Source organism: Macrosteles quadrilineatus, unplaced genomic scaffold, assembly GCF_028750875.1.
Source record: "Macrosteles quadrilineatus isolate MER2022 unplaced genomic scaffold, UCM_ALF_1.0 Scaffold_8__2_contigs__length_117827958, whole genome shotgun sequence".
NCBI lineage: Eukaryota > Metazoa > Arthropoda > Insecta > Hemiptera > Cicadellidae > Macrosteles > Macrosteles quadrilineatus.
Window position 1 is genome coordinate 44,367,723 of NW_026542601.1, and position 19,385 is coordinate 44,387,107.

At 33.6% G+C, this 19,385-nt stretch overlaps 1 protein-coding gene across 3 annotated transcripts in view; it reads right to left on the reverse strand.

The window, feature by feature from the left end:
* LOC129001518 (sodium-independent sulfate anion transporter-like) overlaps positions 1-19,385 on the reverse strand; it is a 41,488-nt gene extending 22,103 nt beyond the window's left edge. The window contains exon 1 of one of the 3 annotated variants that reach the window (XM_054428837.1): positions 19,306-19,385. In XM_054428837.1, the coding sequence (XP_054284812.1) occupies positions 19,306-19,384 (79 nt within the window). In that variant the 5' untranslated portion in view covers position 19,385. Of the gene's footprint in view, positions 1-5,876; positions 6,002-16,773; positions 16,843-19,305 lie in introns of those variants that run through there. The other 2 variants (XM_054428839.1, XM_054428836.1) reach the window with 2 other exon arrangements.

Sequence of the window (19,385 nt, forward strand, 5' to 3'; positions counted from 1 at the left end):
CAAACTACCGTAAGAATCCAAATTCTGGTCATACTTATCGTTCTCAATCAAAAGTAGATTTCAATCGCCTAGGTTTTGGAGATCTTTGCTTTCGATGCGGTAGAAATAATCACCGCGCAACTGAGTGTCGCACTAGCAAGTCATCACTTCATTGCACTTCCTGTTCGAAACAAGGCCATGTAGCCAAAGTTTGCATTTCAACCCAAATGAAAAATAAGTCTTCTACCAATCAATCTAAGTTCAATTCAACAAAGTACATTTCTTCAACCTCTGACGACATTCCGCTAGGCTTAAATCAAATCACTGAAGTTCATCCAGTTACCAAACCTAATATCATAGACATATTTGACCAGAACGAACGATCAAATTTACCCGATTCACAAAAGTATTTTGCTACAGTTTCAATTGATAACAAGCCAATGCGTTTTGAGATAGATTCCGGAGCAGGATTTACATTAATACCAGAAAAGGCTTTCAATGAGTTAAATCTCAACGTCAAACTTGACCCAACTAATGTGTATTTCCGTGCTTATACAAATAATGTATTTAAACCATTGGGCAAAGTTACAGTTGAGGTTACTTACAAAAACCATAAATCAATTGAAGATATGTACTGTTATATATACAGATATATACATATGTATAGTTCCTGATAATTGTCCAGCAGTCCTAGGAAGAGTGTGGATTCGACACTTACATATAAGTCTACAAGAAATAGATGATGGTTCAAATCAACCTAACTTTTTCAATGTCTCCGAAACCTTCCATTCAATTGATGACATATTTTCTGAATTTTCTACAGTTTTTGACCAAAGAATTGGATGCTTGCCCAACCACAAAGTTACACTTCAATTACGTGAAAACGCTAAACCTGTGTATACCAAAGAACGTAATGTTCCGTTTGCCCTTAGATCTCAGGTTGAGGAAGAACTCAACAGTCTTGAATCATCCGGCATAATATCTAAAGTCGATGCTAGCGATTGGGGTTCGCCTTTGGTTGATATTCCTAAAGAAAATGGCACAGTGAGGTTATGCGTCGATTACAAAACAGGCGTAAATGATCGTCTTGTTTCATCTAATTTCCCGATCAAACACATTCCAGATGTTTTACACTGTTTGCGAGACTCTAAATATTTTTGCAAGCTTGATATTGACAAGGCTTATTTGCACATTCCAGTTGATGCCCCAAGCAGCAAAATTCAAACTATTACTACACACCGCGGTACATATTTGATGCACAGACTTAGTTTTGGAATCAAGACCGTGCCTGCCGAATTCAATCGCATTCTAAGCCAAATTCTAAACGGGTTACCAAAGACTGAAGTTTATTTTGACGACATAATCGTGAACGGTACAACAAAAGATGAATGCTACAATAATTTACGGTTGTGTCTATTTCGTCTACATGCGAACGACTTGCATCTAAACAAAGACAAATGCAAATTCTTTTGCGAACAGATTGACTATCTTGGTCATGTGATTAAGTACAATCAAATTTCAAAAAGTCCAGAAAAGATTAGAGCTGTTTGTAATATGCCTCAACCAAGGAATATTGATGAGGTCCGGAAATTTCTTGGAATGGTTACCTACTACGCTCGGTTCATCCCAGACCTATCTACAAAAACAACACCTCTTCGACAGCTTCTACAGAAAAATAGAAGATTTCATTGGTCAATAGATTGTCAAACTGCATTTGATTGTCTCAAGGAGGAAATAACATCTAAAAGAGTTCTCGTACCATATGACCCCCATCGTCCAATCGTTCTAACATGTGATGCCAGTCCTACCGGAATTGCAGCTGTAATGAGTCACATAATTGACGATGAAGAGAAACCGATCGCTTACGCATCCAGATCCCTCCATCAGAGCGAAATTACAGTCAGCTCGATCGAGAAGCTCTTGCGATCGTGTTTGGAGTCAGTCATTTTTACAATTATCTGTATGGACTTCACTTCACCTTAATTACAGATAATGCTCCTCTTTCAAGAATTTTCCATGAAAGCAAATCCTTACCACCCATGACTTCCAGCCGTCTACTCCGTTATGCATCTTTTCTATCAGGGTTTAACTATTCAATACGTTTCAAGAAAGGGGAAGCAAATGCTAATGTTGATTGTTTATCCAGAGCTCCAGTGAATCAACATTCTGAAACCTTAGACATTTTCCTAAACAATGAAGTTACCTTGCTACATTCAGAAACAATTTTTGAAATATCTTCAGAACATTTAAATGCAACTATTCTAGCCCGGGAAACTGAAGCTGACCAAAATCTTAGAGAAATTAAAAGGAAACTTTTGTCTTCTTCTACTGACCTACCATACACATTGGACAACGGAGTACTTTTCAAGGAAACTCGTGCTGTCATTCCTAACAGTCTTCAACCTCAAGTCTTACAGCAACTACATGCTACTCACATTGGTATTACAAAGATGAAGCAATTAGCCCGAAGATACGTTTATTGGCAAGGGATTGACAAGGACATAGAGAAATTAGTCCAATCGTGTGAAATTTGCGCCCACATAAAATTCAATCCTCCCAAAGCACCCCTTCATCCATGGGTAGAGCCAGAAGAAAACTGGGAGCGTATTCATATAGATTACGCGGGGCCTTTTCAAAACAACTACTTTCTTGTTTGTGTGTGTGCCAAGTCAAAGTGCGTAGAAGTTAAAGTATTGAGAAATGCTCCTACAACTTCTAATACTATTATTCTTCTCGACAACATTTTCTCATCTAATGGCTATCCTCAAGTGATGGTATCAGACAATGCCACAATTTTCACCAGCGCAGAATTCAAGAAATACTGTTCATCCAATGGAATTTTCCAGAAACTGATTGCACCTGGACATGCAGCTACAAATGGTCTTGCTGAAAGAACTATCCAGACTTTGAAGCAAAGATTGAAAGCATTGGAAGATGACCATCGTCAAATACATACAAAGGTTCAAGAGATTCTTCAACAATATCGCGCCACTCCTCTCTCAAATGGACAATCACCTGCAGAACGATATCTTCATCGTAGGATCCGCATCAAGCTGGATGCTCTTCAACCTTACCATCCGGCAAAGAATCCTCCTTCGATAATAAGAGTTCGAACATTCAATGTGGGGGAGAGAGTTCTCATTAGGGAGTATTCACAAAATAATAAATACTAGTGGTCGTCCAGTGGTCGAAACTCGACCAAAAATACGTAATGTACTCATCTATTTTCACCCCACACTGTAAATAAAACATGTGATTTGAGTTTCTTCCATTTGTTTTGGTTTTCTGTTTATATTTCGTTGTTATTTTCGTTACCAGCATGGCAACGCATAAGATCCATGTTAATATTTTCAAATTTTTAAACTCATTTTTTGTGCTTATCTTTGAGCCTATTTAAATTTATAAAGGGATTCTGCACACCTACAGGAAAATAGTTTTCTAACGGTATGCGTAGATTTTCCCTACGATGAACACGAGCTGAGAAAAAAGGTTTTAAAGAAACATGCTTGCCTATTAATATATAGATAGATAGATATGTGGACATTTGGTGAGATTATACAGAAACTAGGGACTCTTCACTATATTGTAAGGTTAGATTCTGGAAGAACACTGAAACGTCATCTAGACCAACTCCGGAAAACTCAAGTAAAGAAGGTTCGTTTCAACGAATGTGAAGAAGTACCTAATCAAATTCCACAAGTTCCAATGCAAGTACCCATACTCCCGCAACAGCAAGTCCCTATGCAAGTTACCGTATTACCAAGACAAGTTACAGAATTAGTCAGATTACCAGCTGAAGAGAACTTACAACCAACATCACCACGACCACGAATACGATGTTCAACCCGCACTCATAAAGCTCCAGATTACCTTAAAGACTATGTTACAAAATGAGTTCAAAATAAGTGGGGGAGATTGTAGTATTCTTTATACTGTATATTATCAGCTGTTGTCATTAATTACAAAACAATGTTTACCTTTTCAATTTGCAGTTGTAAATATTACTTTCAATAAAAGAGTTTCTTCAAATGCGTGCTTATTATGAACTCTAATTCAAAGTCACAACACTTTACTATAAATATATGAGCTGCAAGTGGGTCGCCGGAATTTTATCTCCCTGGAATGTTACCCTCTGGACAAAGCTGACGTCACTATTGACGTAGTAACCTGATCGCTCTAAAGTTTGTTCGTGGGCGGAATTTTACCCCCGCGGATTTGGAAGTCTAATGAAAATAGACAGAGCGTGATGAATTAGATTAGCTATAAAACCGGAATTTTACCCCCTGTCCATATAACTACCGTTTAGGCAACTGTATCTCTCAACTATAAGGCAACAGGTTTCGCTGTTTAATTTTGATGTTGGATAGTTTTGGGATTGGACTTTTGGGGCCAACTGTTAGTTAATGTACCTATGTAAACAAACTGAGTAGATCATTTTAATGACAATTGGGTGGACGATTCTTAAACGATTTACTAATTACTTAACGATCACCAAAAACAATTTATTTCGAAGAAAATTAATTATTCTTACAAGGTTAATTCACATATATTGCCAAGGGGTAAAATGCCGGGGGTGAAAATCCGGGGGGTTAAATTACGGGTGTAAAATTCCGGCCCGTACACTCTAGGTTTCATAATTTGATGTGTTCACCTTTAATTTATTGAACTGATGTTGAGCAACTCATAAGTTCGCGGGCGGAATTTTACCCCCTGGTTTGTGACATCAGTTTTCCTCAGGGGATAAAATTCCAGGGGTATAAAATTATAAAATTAAAGTTACACGTGATAAATAGCCTACTTGAATATTTATGAGACGCTATGAGACCTACGAACGGTAATAGTTTAATTATTTCATGCATGGGAAATTCCAACAAGTACATAAAACACGTTAAAATATTTCTACCTTCTCTAAACTAAACGTAAACCGTTTCAAGGAAGTGTATTATTTAATTTACGAAACACGTTTTTTATAGAAACACAAAACTAATTTAACACTGGCGTAATTTTTTTAAATAAATTGGATTACCTCTTCATACAGTTTTGCCTTATATTCCAAGAACTTGTATTTATATGCATTTTAGATTGCCGGGATTACGTCGTATCGTTGGTTTTGATTGACAATTGTTTACAGTACGGTATATTAACAGTTTCTCATAAGTTATTGTGGGCGCAGTGTAAAAAATCTGAATTTGATTAAGTTTATTAGTTTTATTACAAGACTAGCAGAGTATCCGTCCTTCGTACGGGGTTGGTCACGGGTTGGCGTAAGTATAAAATGCGTACCTATTGTAGTTATACTCGTGCTTTGCGTTTGCAATGGAAGAGGACACTGTTTAAGAAAGTTTGGTTCTTTTAATTTACGGTATGCTTTAGTATAGCACATCTTCCATAGCCATAACGTTCTACCACTGCACCTAAACAATAGAAAAAAGTAGAAGTTCTCTTAATTCTTTTAATTAATTAAAAGTTAAGTTAAAATTAAGTTAACTTTTAAGTTAAATAAAATTAAGTTCTTTTAATTAATTAAAGGAATTAAAGTTATAATTAAAGTTAAGAATTAATTAATTAATTCTTAATTCCTTATTGCTCATAAGGTTAACATAGGAAACTCTAGAGCCACTGGGGCAGAGCCCGAAAGATTTTTGAGGTGATCGTTGGAGCTATCATCATACCAAATTTCAGCTCAATCCAACCAGGATTTCATGCGTGATTGAACTTCAAACAAACACACAAACTTTCACATTTATAATATTAGTATGATTATACCATGGAAAAGTCTGTTTTATCTTACTTCGTTTACGTATGTAAAAACAAATTCCAGTAACAAAATTAAACTAATTTACTAACAAATATTGAATCTACCCATTCTAAAAGTTAATACATTGAATGATCTCTACCTTTTCTATCGATAGGTATCCTTTCTATCACTACTTCATTGAGTCGCGCACACGGCTTGTTATTATTTGATTTTCTTTCCGTCATCGCGATTGTGATAGGTTCCATGATAACGAGCCAGCCTGCCACCAAGAAAACGCGGTACTGAGTGAACAGCTGAGAAGCGCCCAGTGGTACCAACTTGACCGCTGGCCGCACAAATTATCGTATTGTGTAGCAATTATCGTATTGTTATTGTTGCTGCTATTAACCTAAAACACTGATTGGTTCTAGGAGATGCTTTCACCTTTTGTTGAGTGAAAGATGTCTCGTAAAAACGAAGAGCCAACAATCATGGTAAAACAAGTAACAACAGGGTTATTTTGTAAATAACATGACGCGTTGAAATATATGTATAGTATTATACTACAGTAATTGGTACTATTTGAGTTTCATTCTAAACTAATATTTTGTGTGTATAGCGTCCTCCAACTTTTTAAATCGAAATACAGTACTTATAATATTGTTGTTGCATGTGTAACAGAATAATAGTGTGGTCACGAATGGTTATAAATTATATGTGTAAAGCTAAGTTAGGTAATTATTAACCTTTTAATATAATATACTAGCAGAGTACCCGTACTTCGTACGGGGTCGGCATATAAGTATAAAACCCTTATTGCAGTTATACTCGAGCATTTGCAATGGGGGAGGACACAGTTAGATACAATATGCTTCTTTAAATTTACGGTATACCATAGTATTACAAATCTACCATAGCCATAATGTTCTACCACTTCACCTAAACAATAGAGAAAAACAAATTATTAAAAGTTTGCTAAATATCACAAATTATTCATGAAATTAAAAACATAAACATAACTGTAAACAATCCTACTTTGACAGTTCTCATTGGGTATCACAGTTTTTTGTTGCTGCTTATAGTTCAAACAAGCTGTTATCATAAATGCAACAAAAATAATAGTGCTGCACCCTGTTGGTAAATCTTTGAACTTTTTAACCCTCTTGCATATCATAGAACCAACTTTTTAGTTGAAAAAGCTGACTAAATTCTTTAATTCCTTTTAAATATGAATACTCATAAGGTTTACATAGCGAACTGCAGAGCCACTGGGGCGGAGCCCGAAAGGATTTTTGAGATAAGAATATGCCTATGTTAAACGGGAATGTGAGCTATCATCATGCCAAATTTCAGCCCACTCCGTCCATTCGTTAATGCGTGATTGAACTTCAAACAAACAAACAAATAAACAAACAAACACACAAACCTTAACATTTATAATATTAGTAAGATAAAATACAACATAAAAATCACAAACATTTAATATTTAGATGTCATTTATTTTTTAGTTTAAAAAAACTGTATTATCGTTCTTAAATACTGCAACACTGTAACCCTACGTTTTTTGCTCATACAGTTTATTAACTGCAAACACAGTTCTTTGCAAACATTTCCAAAGCCGTATTGATTTGATAAAACAATCTTTACGAAAAAACTACTCATGTTACATAAGAATTATCACTTTTTGAGCTTTTTTACAAAATTCCGGCTGATTTATAATGAAAAGATAACAGTCAACCTTGCAAATTAAGTTACCCATTCATGTTGTATTCCATTGATAAAACCCGTATCTAAATGATTGTTTTCGCCGATTCTCAACAACTAAATCATTATAGTCTTCCGGTTTGTTTGTAAAGACGTGTGGTATTGCTATTTTTTTGACTTTTACAAGAATGGGTGAACGAGGAAGGTGAATCATGTTGGATTCATCTTTTGATTAAAAAGTGTGAAATCAAAACTGTGAAATTGATTGACCTTCGGGCTGTAATGGAATATGAAATTGGCGTGAAGCTTGTATGGCTATTGGGTTACCGACGGAAGATCATACAACAAAATATTTTTTACGAACTGCCAATGAAAAGCCGAACATTTTAATGCATTTCTGAATAAAGAGAGTTGTTATTCCCTTAAGTATATTTAGTAAAAAATACTGACATAAATGGGTTATTTGAAACATATTGATTTTAAATCTTCGGATTGGAAAATTGATATTTTTACTGCCATCGATCATAGAGTATAGGTTGTTGTAGGATAGAAAACTTAATTTAAAACTATTTAGAATACTAATACAAAGTTCTGGAGTTGAAAGAGTTTCTGAATAAAGAGAGTGTTATTCCCTTAAGTATATTTAGTAAAAAATACTGACATAAATGGGTTATTTGAAACATATTGATTTTAAATCTTCGGATTGGAAAATTGATATTTTTACTGCCATCGATCATAGAGTATAGGTTGTTGTAGGATAGAAAACTTAATTTAAAACTATTTAGAATACTAATACAAAGTTCTGGAGTTGAAAGAGTGGGGTTTAAGCATATAATAGGTACACGGTGCCAAAATATTCAACATAAAATCATCTAATATTGTTAAATGGTACGTAGACCTACACAAAATGCGTATGTAGCTGTTTTAGTGAAGTGTTTATATTAACCGTAAAATTATGTACCATCCGTGTAAAATTGTTATAAATATTCTGTTTTCCTATAATTTGTAGACCTATTCTTTAGTGAGGTATGATTCGCCTTGAATAAAAACAATTTAAGTCCTATTTTTATCCCTCATTCGTTTTAACGCTCTAATTTATAAATGATTTTGCATATTAAATATATTCAAGCGAAGAAACAGGAACAAGGTCCAACGTATAATCAGAAGGAACCGAAAAGAGTTTAGATAAGAAGTTAAAGGTCGATTCTTCCAGTTTCAATGTATCGAATCGAAATTCATTCCAATTGTATCTGGTATAATTTGTGCGTGAGCAGGAAATCGATTGTTTACAGATAATCAAATGGTTTCACGCATTTTTGAACTATTCTAAATGTTGCCCTGGACAAGTTTTGTTTAAGACCGATGTTTAAGATATAAAAATGTTTTCGACTTTTCGACTCAGGAATGGGTTTATTTTCAAATAAAGTCAAGACCTGTATCGCCACATTTCACAAATGTGTAATAAAACAAAACACAGAAAAACAACAAAATAAATCAAGAATAATAGTGGACCTAAAATGTAACCTTGTGGACATCCTTTTCAATTTAACCCATATATGGTGATGAAAATGTAATGTTTTCAATAAGATTTTTTTCCTATGACTTCTACATTTTAGTTAGGTAAGAAAGAACATATTTTAAAGAAGAGCCTAAAAATGTACGATATTTAATTTGTTCTGTAGCATCTTTATCACGAATACTAGAAAAATACTATTTTTCTAGTTTTCGTGATCCTTATTACAAAATTTCAAGCTTTAGTTATAAAACAAAATGTCAATACGTATAATACCGTTGTGCAAGATTTCAGCAAATTTTACAGTTAGTCATGATGAAAAGATATAAATATAGATTCATTATTTTGAGTAAATTGATTACTATACCAGTGCGAAACGGACGAGAAACCCAAAGATCTCAAAGCTTTTTCTTGATCGTGGCTCATCAAAGCTGCTATAAAACATAGCTAGTAGCTACACTTGTCCATTTTCTCACTTTCACATTTATTATAAAAACTCAATTGCACCTTTTAGTTTCATACGAGTATATTCAAACATACCAATTTTCCTTTTGAATACTTAAAAAAATACTTGATTTCCAAACTCACACGCCATCGCTGTGGACTTTTGAGGGCTTAAGGCTAAGCCCTAAGACTAAAAAAAAGTAAACTGCAATATATGCTTACAGTAATTGTAACCACATACTGTAACACAAACACACAAAAACACAGTGTGTGCACAGTGTGGGTTCATTGTAACGATTTGTATATTACCTTTGTCCAAATATGTTGTTAATTTGGTAGTGGTTTTTGGATGGTTGGAAGACAGTAGAGAGACGCCTAAATTTGAACAATACAATAATTATTTTTTACGTGGTAATTATATCTACTATGTTAAAATTATCAAGGAATTCGAGGAGTTTTTAAAAACTGATGCAATTTTTCACGGCGTTCCCACACTTCCTTAATTAATTTATCTGTGATCCGACTCAAAGTTCCAAAGTCGCTGACCTTTTTATGGGCAAAACCTCGCTGTGATAAACAGTTTAACAGTTAGGATAGTCACATGACAGATATAAATAATACAAATTTAAAAAAAGAGAGTATTAAAATGCAGTAGTCATGACGTAAAACGTAACCAATAATTTACACTCGGTATTGCCCCAGATCTTTACAAATATCTGGATAAATTTTGTATTTAGCCGTGATAAAAAAAAAACACCTTCTTATTGTATAAGCTAAGATTTATCGAGCTACTTTGATCAAGTTTGCCACTTTGAACGCGAATTGCACATTATATTTGTCTACAGTTTTTGATTAAGTGACAACTAAAAGACTTTTATTAGATAAACAAACGTTATGGTTTTTGTGGTTGAGCTACATTGTTGGGGCGACAGGAAAACAATGTGATTGCCAACTTCAAAAGTTAGCAAAACCAAAATACTGTCCATCATCTACAAACCGGCACTGTTAATACTCCTCATAAATTAACAACTACTTAGGTTATCAACCAAAACATTGATTTTTGTGTTTATTTATATATATAACAATGTACTTGTAATATTTATTTTAATCTACCTATAGCCCATTTCCTGTTGGTTAATATTGAATCAAAATAATCATAGCCTATATTTTGTTTTGCCCAGTTGTCAACCGGAGTGAGGAAAAGTAGACTAGTAAGGGAAAAGGAGTGAGGAAATCTAAAATCAGCTGTTTTAAGTTCGAGACGAAGTCAAGAACGGAAAACGATCGAGAGCTGCAAAACCCTTTCAGTCCGTGGTCCAAACGCTAAGCCGTTTTACAAACGTTTATTGGAGGCCGAAAGCTACGTAGCCTATTTCTGTCAATGCCAGCTGCCATTGTCAATCGGGGACCGAGCAGGTTTTTACGTTGGTTTTTACATCCCTAGGGCTGAAAACCAACTGTTAGCTTATTTACTTAAAACATTAATGTATATTAAATACCTACACAAGCAGTATGATGCATTGCAATAGACTTGTTTTATTGTCACTTGGCAACTATTTATAGTTGTTTTTTTTTTGCTGATTCCTCAAAATATTTCACATAACCTTAAAGTTGTAGTTGTGTAGACTGTTAGTGTGAATTGCTATTGTGGTTACAGTAATAGTGCGGTATAAGGGGATGCACAATTTGTTTTTCAGGATTAATTTTGCCAACAGTGTCATTTAGAGGCTTCTGATTGACTATAACGAAGGTTTAGTAATTGAAATTTTTTTTGTTCATTGAATAAAATTATAAATGCCTCAAATTCAATTTTATTTTTTTTTTATTATGAAATTAAACCATCATAACCTAACCAAACCAACCAAACGTGCTGACAATGAAAAAATCTAATGAAGGTTTATTATAAAAAAATAGTTCTGTTCATAAAATAAAATTATAAATGCCTCAAATCCTATTTTATAATTTTTATTCTAAAATTAAACTATCATAACCTAACCAAACTAACCAGACTTGCTAATAATGAAAAATCAAATGAAGGCGTAACAGAAAAAAATATTTCTGTTCATAAAATAAAACTATAAATGGGTCAAATTCAATTTCATAATGTTTTTATTATAAAATTAAACCGTCATAACCTAACCAAACCAACCAAACTTTTTGATAGTGGAAAAAATCTAATACAAAAAAATAGTGATACGGGTGGGATTCGAACCCGGGATCTTCGGATTATAAGCCCTACACTCTATTCACTACACCACCGAGGCCGTTGGTGTTAACCGTATCGTCGCGGTAATGATGTTCCCTCAGCCAATCAGAAGCCTCAAAATAATACTGTAGGCAACACTAATCCTGAAATAAAAATTCAGCTAAGGGGATAGTGTGGTGATACTATAATGTGTAAATAAGCGAACAGCTGATTTTTGGCCACTAGAGATGTAAAAACCTGCTCGGTCCCCAAATGACGATGGCAGAGCTGGCATGGACAGCATGCGTAGCTTGCAGCCTCCAATTTACGTTTGTAAAACGGCTAAAACATCATTGTGTTGTGAAAAATATATACATAGTGTTCAAAAAAGGTGACGACATAATTTACGTTGCGATTCCTTGGGTCAAAATAAGCATAAAGGTTTGTATACACACGTCCACACTCTGGTTTCGTACAACGTCTGTCTGTTTATATGTGCTATTTACAAAAAACATTCATAACTCCTCAGCGGTTTGAGATGCAACGTTGAGATTCAGCAAAAATGGAAATTTTCATGGCCACCATCTTCAAAATGTGTATACATTATTTAACTAAAATGCTAAAATTAGTTGGCAAATAATCTTTGCCACTGATAATAAATCGATGGCAGGTTATAACGGATGTCGCGTCTCCGATGCAGAATAAATATTTAATATCTGTGACCTTCATAGAGGTGAAACACCTGCATGACCTTCACCCAGTTAAGGTTACAGCTTGGTCACCTTATCAATGACATTGAATAATACTTGTTAAAGCGATATTAGCACTTTAAAGCTAAATTTAACATTGCCAATTAAGTACTTACAGTCAAGACACCGTTAGACAAGACCGTTTGTCGAGATGGTCGAGACACGTTCTTGATTACGTGGTCAATGTGAATAATGTGGGGGAGTTTCCTATGAGGCATTGATACACATCTTTTTAGCGAATTTTCTATATAGGGAATAAGCTATTATCGTAGGTCTCAAAGTAAGACCTGGACCTGGGACCGATTTGCCTTTTGGTATTTATGTCCCCAGAGACCAAAAACACTATCCATTCAATTTCATATATAGGTATTTGTGTGTGTGTCCGTTAGCACGATAATGATCCAACTTTGATGACAATTGGTGGCTCTTTAGCTCAGATAAAAGGCCAGAAAAAAAACATTTCTGGCATATTAAGTGCATCTAAAAATATTCTTTATGTCACTTATCTTATTTTTAGCAATTCCAAGACAGCTTTAGCGGAATTAGTCCAACTGAAATGGTTTTATGCTAACCACGTTTAAAAGTAAAATTTAACCGTTTTAAAACGCTCTGACTTCAACAGTGTATTGATCTACTGGAAACAATTGTTGCCGATGACCGGAAGTGCCGGAAGTATAAGTAGTGTTACTTGACTGTTAAACAGCTTGTTCAAACACTGACCTTTCTCTAACACATCTTACTTTCAAAGACAAATTTATATGAATAGAATTGGATTGTGCGAATGTGCCGTTTTTTAATTTATAAACTAACATTCATGCACTTTCAATATTGTCCCATAGTATTCTCATAGGAGGACGTTTTTTGCTCCCTACGAGTATAAAATTAAGAAACATTGTACCAAACACTAATTAATTGCACCACTCGACAATGAAAATTGGCCGGAACAGCTGATTAGTTGAAGTTCGAATCTTACAATTATTTTACTTCTCTCTCAATCCTTGAACTTCATTGGTCCGTTGTCCTTTGTTATGAGTAAAACTATGATTTATGAAAATAGATGAACAATGAGTTACCTATGTGAAACTTTTCAATTCTAAGAACTGAACAGAAACGACTACTTAAAAAACTGTCGTAGGTAATAATATATTACAAAGATATTACGCTACGATGGCGGACTGAAGTATGTGTTAAAGCATCAGTGTATACAGGGTGAATTTTAAATGAGTTCCCCCCCCCCCTACTTTTTTCTACATTTCTTAAGATATCAAATTCGGACCACGTCAGATCATTGTAGTGTAGTAAGTACTTCATTTTGACTGAATAAACATTTTTGGCCGCCATCTTGGATCCGCCATATTGGATACAAATTTTTTTTTCAAATGTAAAGGTAGGGTTGTGACCCATTGTTTCAAACTAGAATTTTACGCTGATTACAATGCCGCAATTAGTTTAAAAAAATCTTGATCCGTTCTAAAGTTATGAGGACTTTTTATAACTTTATTTTTAGCCCATTTTAACATTGTGCATTTACAAACTAAGACCATAATCTCAAAATAGTGCTAGATAAAGATAAGTATACACCACCATTCATTGCCGACATATTTTCACTTGGTTATGACGGATGTATTTTTTTGGCCGCAATCTTGGATCTGCCATTTTGAAATGTGATAAATTAATTTAAATATGAAGGTGGTGTTGTGACCCATCATTTCAGACTACTTTTTTATGCTGAATTTAATGCCGCAATCCGTTTTGCATCTTCATATTTGTTTTTTGAAATATTGGAAATTTAAGTAAGATAATTTTAATATTTCACCAAGAAAGCCTGAGAAACAAAAACGGATTGCGGCATTGAGTTCAGCATAAAAAAGTAGTTCAAAATGATGGGTCACAACACCACCTTCATATTTAAATTAATTTATCACATCTCAAAATGGCAGATCCAAGATGGCGGCCGAAAAAAATTAATCCGTCATAACCAAGTGATAATAGGTCGACAATAAATGGTGGTGTATACTTATCTTTATCTAGCACTATTTTGAGATTATGGTCTTAGTTTGTAAATGCACAATGTTAAAATGGGCTAAAAATAAAGTTATAAAAAGTCCTCATAACTTTAGAACGGATCAAGATTTTTTTAAACTAATTGCGGCAGTGTAATCAGCGTAAAATTCTAGTTTGGAACAATGGGTCACAACCCTACCTTTACATTTGAAAAAAAAAATTTGTATCCAATATGGCGGATCCAAGATGGCGGCCAAAAATGTTTATCTAGTCAAAATGAAGTACTTACTACACTACAATGATCTGACGTGGTCCGAAGTTGATATCTTAAGAAATGTAGAAAAAAGTAGGGGGGGAACTCATTTAAAATTCACCCTGTATGTTTTAGGTATGAGCATCACAGTAATAGTATTTAGCAATGTGCATACTAAAAGCTACAGTCGTCCGTTTTCTCTGTTTATTTTAACTACTTCATGAAAAAATGTGTTTTATTAAAACATGTATCTCAAATATGTATGTGATTTTATTTAAAAAAAAATCTTAGCATACGTCTATTTTTGCCTACGAACTAAGAAACTCAATTTCTACACATGACTGCGTTGCACACAGTTTAAATCTTGTTATAATTTTCACTTTTGGAATTTGCATTGTTTGCACTACCTACTTGTAAATTGTTTTATGTTATAACTTTATGCGGATTATTTCCATTAGGTGTATTTTCAGTTGTCATTACAATACTTTTAATTAGTATATGCTATAATGTTTATTCTTTTGAAAAATAAAGTGTTTAAATTATTAATTTGGAAATTTATATTTAACTTAGTTAATTTAAAAAATTGATTTAAATTATGGAAAATTATCAAAGCTTAAAGTTACAAGCCGTAGTGTAGGTGTGAAACTAGCGCTGTGATTGAATTAATAATTCTGCCTAATATAGTCAATATTGTTAATTATTGAGTTTTTAAACTATAGATAAAGATAAGTCCAAATTAAAATTAAATAGGCATGGTTATTCCTATAAATACTATGAAATCAAGAAATCTTTTTCCTTCCTAAAATAAGGTACTATATTCATACTGTATATACAGGGTGTCCCGGAACTCTCTACCAATATTTTAGGGCATTGCACCTGGTTAAGAAACATACTTAAATATCATATTTACATTGTCCGGAAGTCCTTAGTTACTCACACAGCCGCCATTTTGTTTTTTCAGTTATTAATTTTTTCTAAAGAATGGTTAAACATACGAAATGGAAACTTTGCACAAACATTTATGTCAACTAGACAAAGCTACCAACAAATTATAAAGATTTTTCAGAATCATAAAACAAAATGGCGGCTATTTAAAATTTTCGTAAAATCAACGGTTTTCAAGTTATTTAAGAAACAAAATTTTAAATAGCCGACATTTTGTTTTATGAATTTGAAAAATCGTCATATTTTTTTGGTAGCTTTGTCTAGTTGTCTTAAATGTTTGCGCAAAGTTTCCATTTCGTATGTTTTACCATTCTTTAGAAAAAAATTAATAACTGAAAAAAATAAAATGGCGGCTGTGTGAGTAACTAAGGACTTCCGGACAATTTTAATATTATATTTAGGTATGTTTCTTACCCAGGAGCAATGCCCTAAAATAATGGTAGAGAGTTCCGGGACACCCTGTATATATATATATGTACAGTACCATGGATTATTTTTACTTCAAAATAAAAAAAATATATTTGCCATCTTTTAGTGGATTTTTCTATGAAAAAACCATTACCAAAGCACGGAAAGACACAGAACCGCTTTTATTTTGATGACCACAGAGACCAAAAACAATATTCATTCAAATTGTAAATTTATATATAAAAAATATACTTTGTGTGTCTGTAAACAAACAGATTTTGATGAAATTTGGCGTGCATGTGTAGAGCTGGATACTTGATTGAGCTTGATGCAATCATAGCTATGGGACTGGGAGCTTTTCAAAAAATTATTTTTTCAAAGTTTTACTCTTGAAAAATGAAAATGCTCAATAATTGTTGATATACAGCAATCGCTTATAGCTTAAAACAAATAGTTTAGTATGCTGAAGCATTGTTCTACAATATTGGTTACAGAGAAAATTCATAAAAAAACAATACATTTAAAATTCCCACTTTATTGTTGAAGAGAAAAAGACAACTGTTGTAGTTTGATTGTTTATGAATATTTTTAGGTTGAAATTCGGCAAATTTATTAATTTAATCCTATACTATCCACATTTTATAAAAAAAAACTTGTTCCCTTCTCCGTAGCATCAAACCTAATTACTAATAAAAATAAATGCTATTCAAATAGAAAACAAATCTGACAGTTTTAAAGGGAACAGTTTAGTAAAAATTCTATCATTCAAATTAAATTCCCTTAGTCTGAAGGTTTTCTGCGACGGGGGTATTTAATTTTAAGCTCTTTATTCCATGGAGTAATAAGACTTACCTCGTAGTTCAACAGGTGAAAGTTGTTTCAATGAGAGGGACCTAACCATTTTAACTGCAACGGGGAAGAAGAAAGAATACTGTAAATCAAAAATGCTGCTTGCTAGTACCGCCACCAAAGTCACCAATAAAATTGTCAGCGCTTGCGCACAGAGATAAAAGTTGTCACTTAACCATAGAGATAAACTACTGATCATGAGCGATAATAAATGAATTAGTGTTATCTAAATATTGCCTAGGCCTGGCATTAATTCCAGCAGCTTATGATAAAAGTGCATTCTGGCTAAAGAAGTTCTATTAAAAACAGCCATTAAACACATGCAAAGCTAATACTAAGGTAAAATGTCAAGCTGTAAAATATTGATTTAACTAATACAGACAAAAAAAGAAGAGAGTTGCTAGCCTAGTAGTTAGCATCTCGGACTTCGGTGTGAGAGGGACGGGTTCAATCCCCGGCACATCACCGCTTTCCCTTAAAAGTGTTTGACATCATTACAAAAATGCCACTGGCGTAGACACGAGAAAAAAAAATCAGATGCAGTTCACCTTTTTGGGATTGACACCTATTTCACAGTAATCACAATCGATTGGAATCACAATGAGAACCTTTGTTTTGGTTAGGTGTTTGGCACTTACAAAAGTTCATTCTTGACATGTAATCTAGGTTGTTAAGTGAAGTTGTAACTCCTAAGGGTACTTGACTTAAACTCAAGTACTTGGCAAAGTTCGACAACTGATAAAAATTTAACATCTTCTACCTCTCCTAGACACATGGATTGATAACAATAAGTTCTTGGTAAAAGGTGTATTAGGTCACTCCTAAATGTAGCGACTACTTAAGTTAAACAATAAAAACATAGAAAATTTTTTTAAATAAATTTTGAAATGTTTGAGTACACTCACAGTCCCAATAAGTGGTGTAGTGTAGGAGTCCCTTTCTCAGTGGGGTAGGAAAAGCACTCTCTGATTTTTTCAAAAAATATTAATTAGTCACCCGTGTTTTTTTCTCTGAGAGTTGTACGTTTATTATTCTCGTAGATAGCTGAAGACTATTATAAGTTAGGTTTGTTTTCGGTAAATGTAAAATGTATTTTGACTTCATTAATTTTTATTTTACAAGAAAATCTACAATCAGTAACCCTAGTCAAATAAGTAGTTTTTTAAATACTATTTGTACAAAAATTCAAGAAGTGTTACCCTGAAGTTATTTGAACCACATGTGGTCAGAGAAAAAAACAGACACAAAAAAATATTTTAATTTACTGTTTTTCTTAGTGTGAATATATATCACGGTAAAATTAGGTCCCCGTACATACAATAAGGAAAAATACAAACTGCTCTAATTCTTTTAAAGCAGTGGTTCTGATTACTAACACCGCAATAACATAATGAGTTTATGATGTTTTCTACCTTCTTATCCTTTACCACTTATCTTCCGCTTTCAAGATCAGGTACGAAAGAAAACTTGAACAGCTGGGAGCAGTTTATAAATAAGAAATTAAATACGTAGTAAATATATACTACAGCTATAAAAAATACCCCCGCCGCAGCAAACCTGCAGACTAAGCGAATTTCCATTTGACTGATTGGATTTACACTGAAATGTCTACTTAAAAATATAACATTTATTCTTGATTTAAATAGAATTAGTTTAACAAGTACTTAGGTTTGCTGCATCAGGGGGGGTAAAACTGTTTTTTTTTTTTTTTTGTAAAATGTGAATAGTTAGTAAGAAATAAAAACATTTTCCAAATTTGATCAAAATATGTTCACAAACAAGCAAACTACAACAGTTTACTTATTCTCCATAAGAATAACATGGGAATTTTAAATGTACAATTTTTTAGTATTTTCTCCGTAGCCATTAGGCGCATAATAACGCTTCAATATACTAAATTATTTGTTTTTTTAAGCTCTACAAAATGGTTTGGAAAGAAATTGCTAAATTTTATGTTTTTTGGGTCAAAAATGGGAAAAACCTATTTTTACCCCATAAAACCCCCCGTAAACCCCCGTTCCCATGGTCCGATCATGCTGGATCGCGAACTCGTTCGAATAAACGTACGTTTACACGTATATACCAAATTTCATCAAAATCGGATCATTTTTGCTCGAGTTATCGTGCTGACGGACACATATATATATATAAATATATATATATTTAAATATATATATATATATATGAATTTGAACGGATGGTGTTTTTGGCCTCTAGGGACCTCAAAACGAAAAAAAAAATCGGTCCCGCGTCCAGGTCTTACCATGAGTACTACGGTAATAGCTTATTCCCTATATGGGAAATTCGCTAAAACTACTGAATCTGTCCACATACACTATTTGATTTCATTTATGCGTTTTTTGACTAGTCACTCCCTACATTTAGAAACTGACCATACTTTTCCTTTACCTCCAGTGAGAATGAAGCCCACAAAGAAAAGTATTACAAAAGTCCCTCAAATTTTCAAGTGCTCAAAATTTGATGGATCAACATTTTACTCTAATTTAATTCTATCCAGTTTTAAAATTAACTTACCGTCACTCCTTTCTCTCTCAGTATCCGTTGATAGATAGAGTTTTCTGGTCCGAGAGATTGTCACCGTCTCAACCAACATT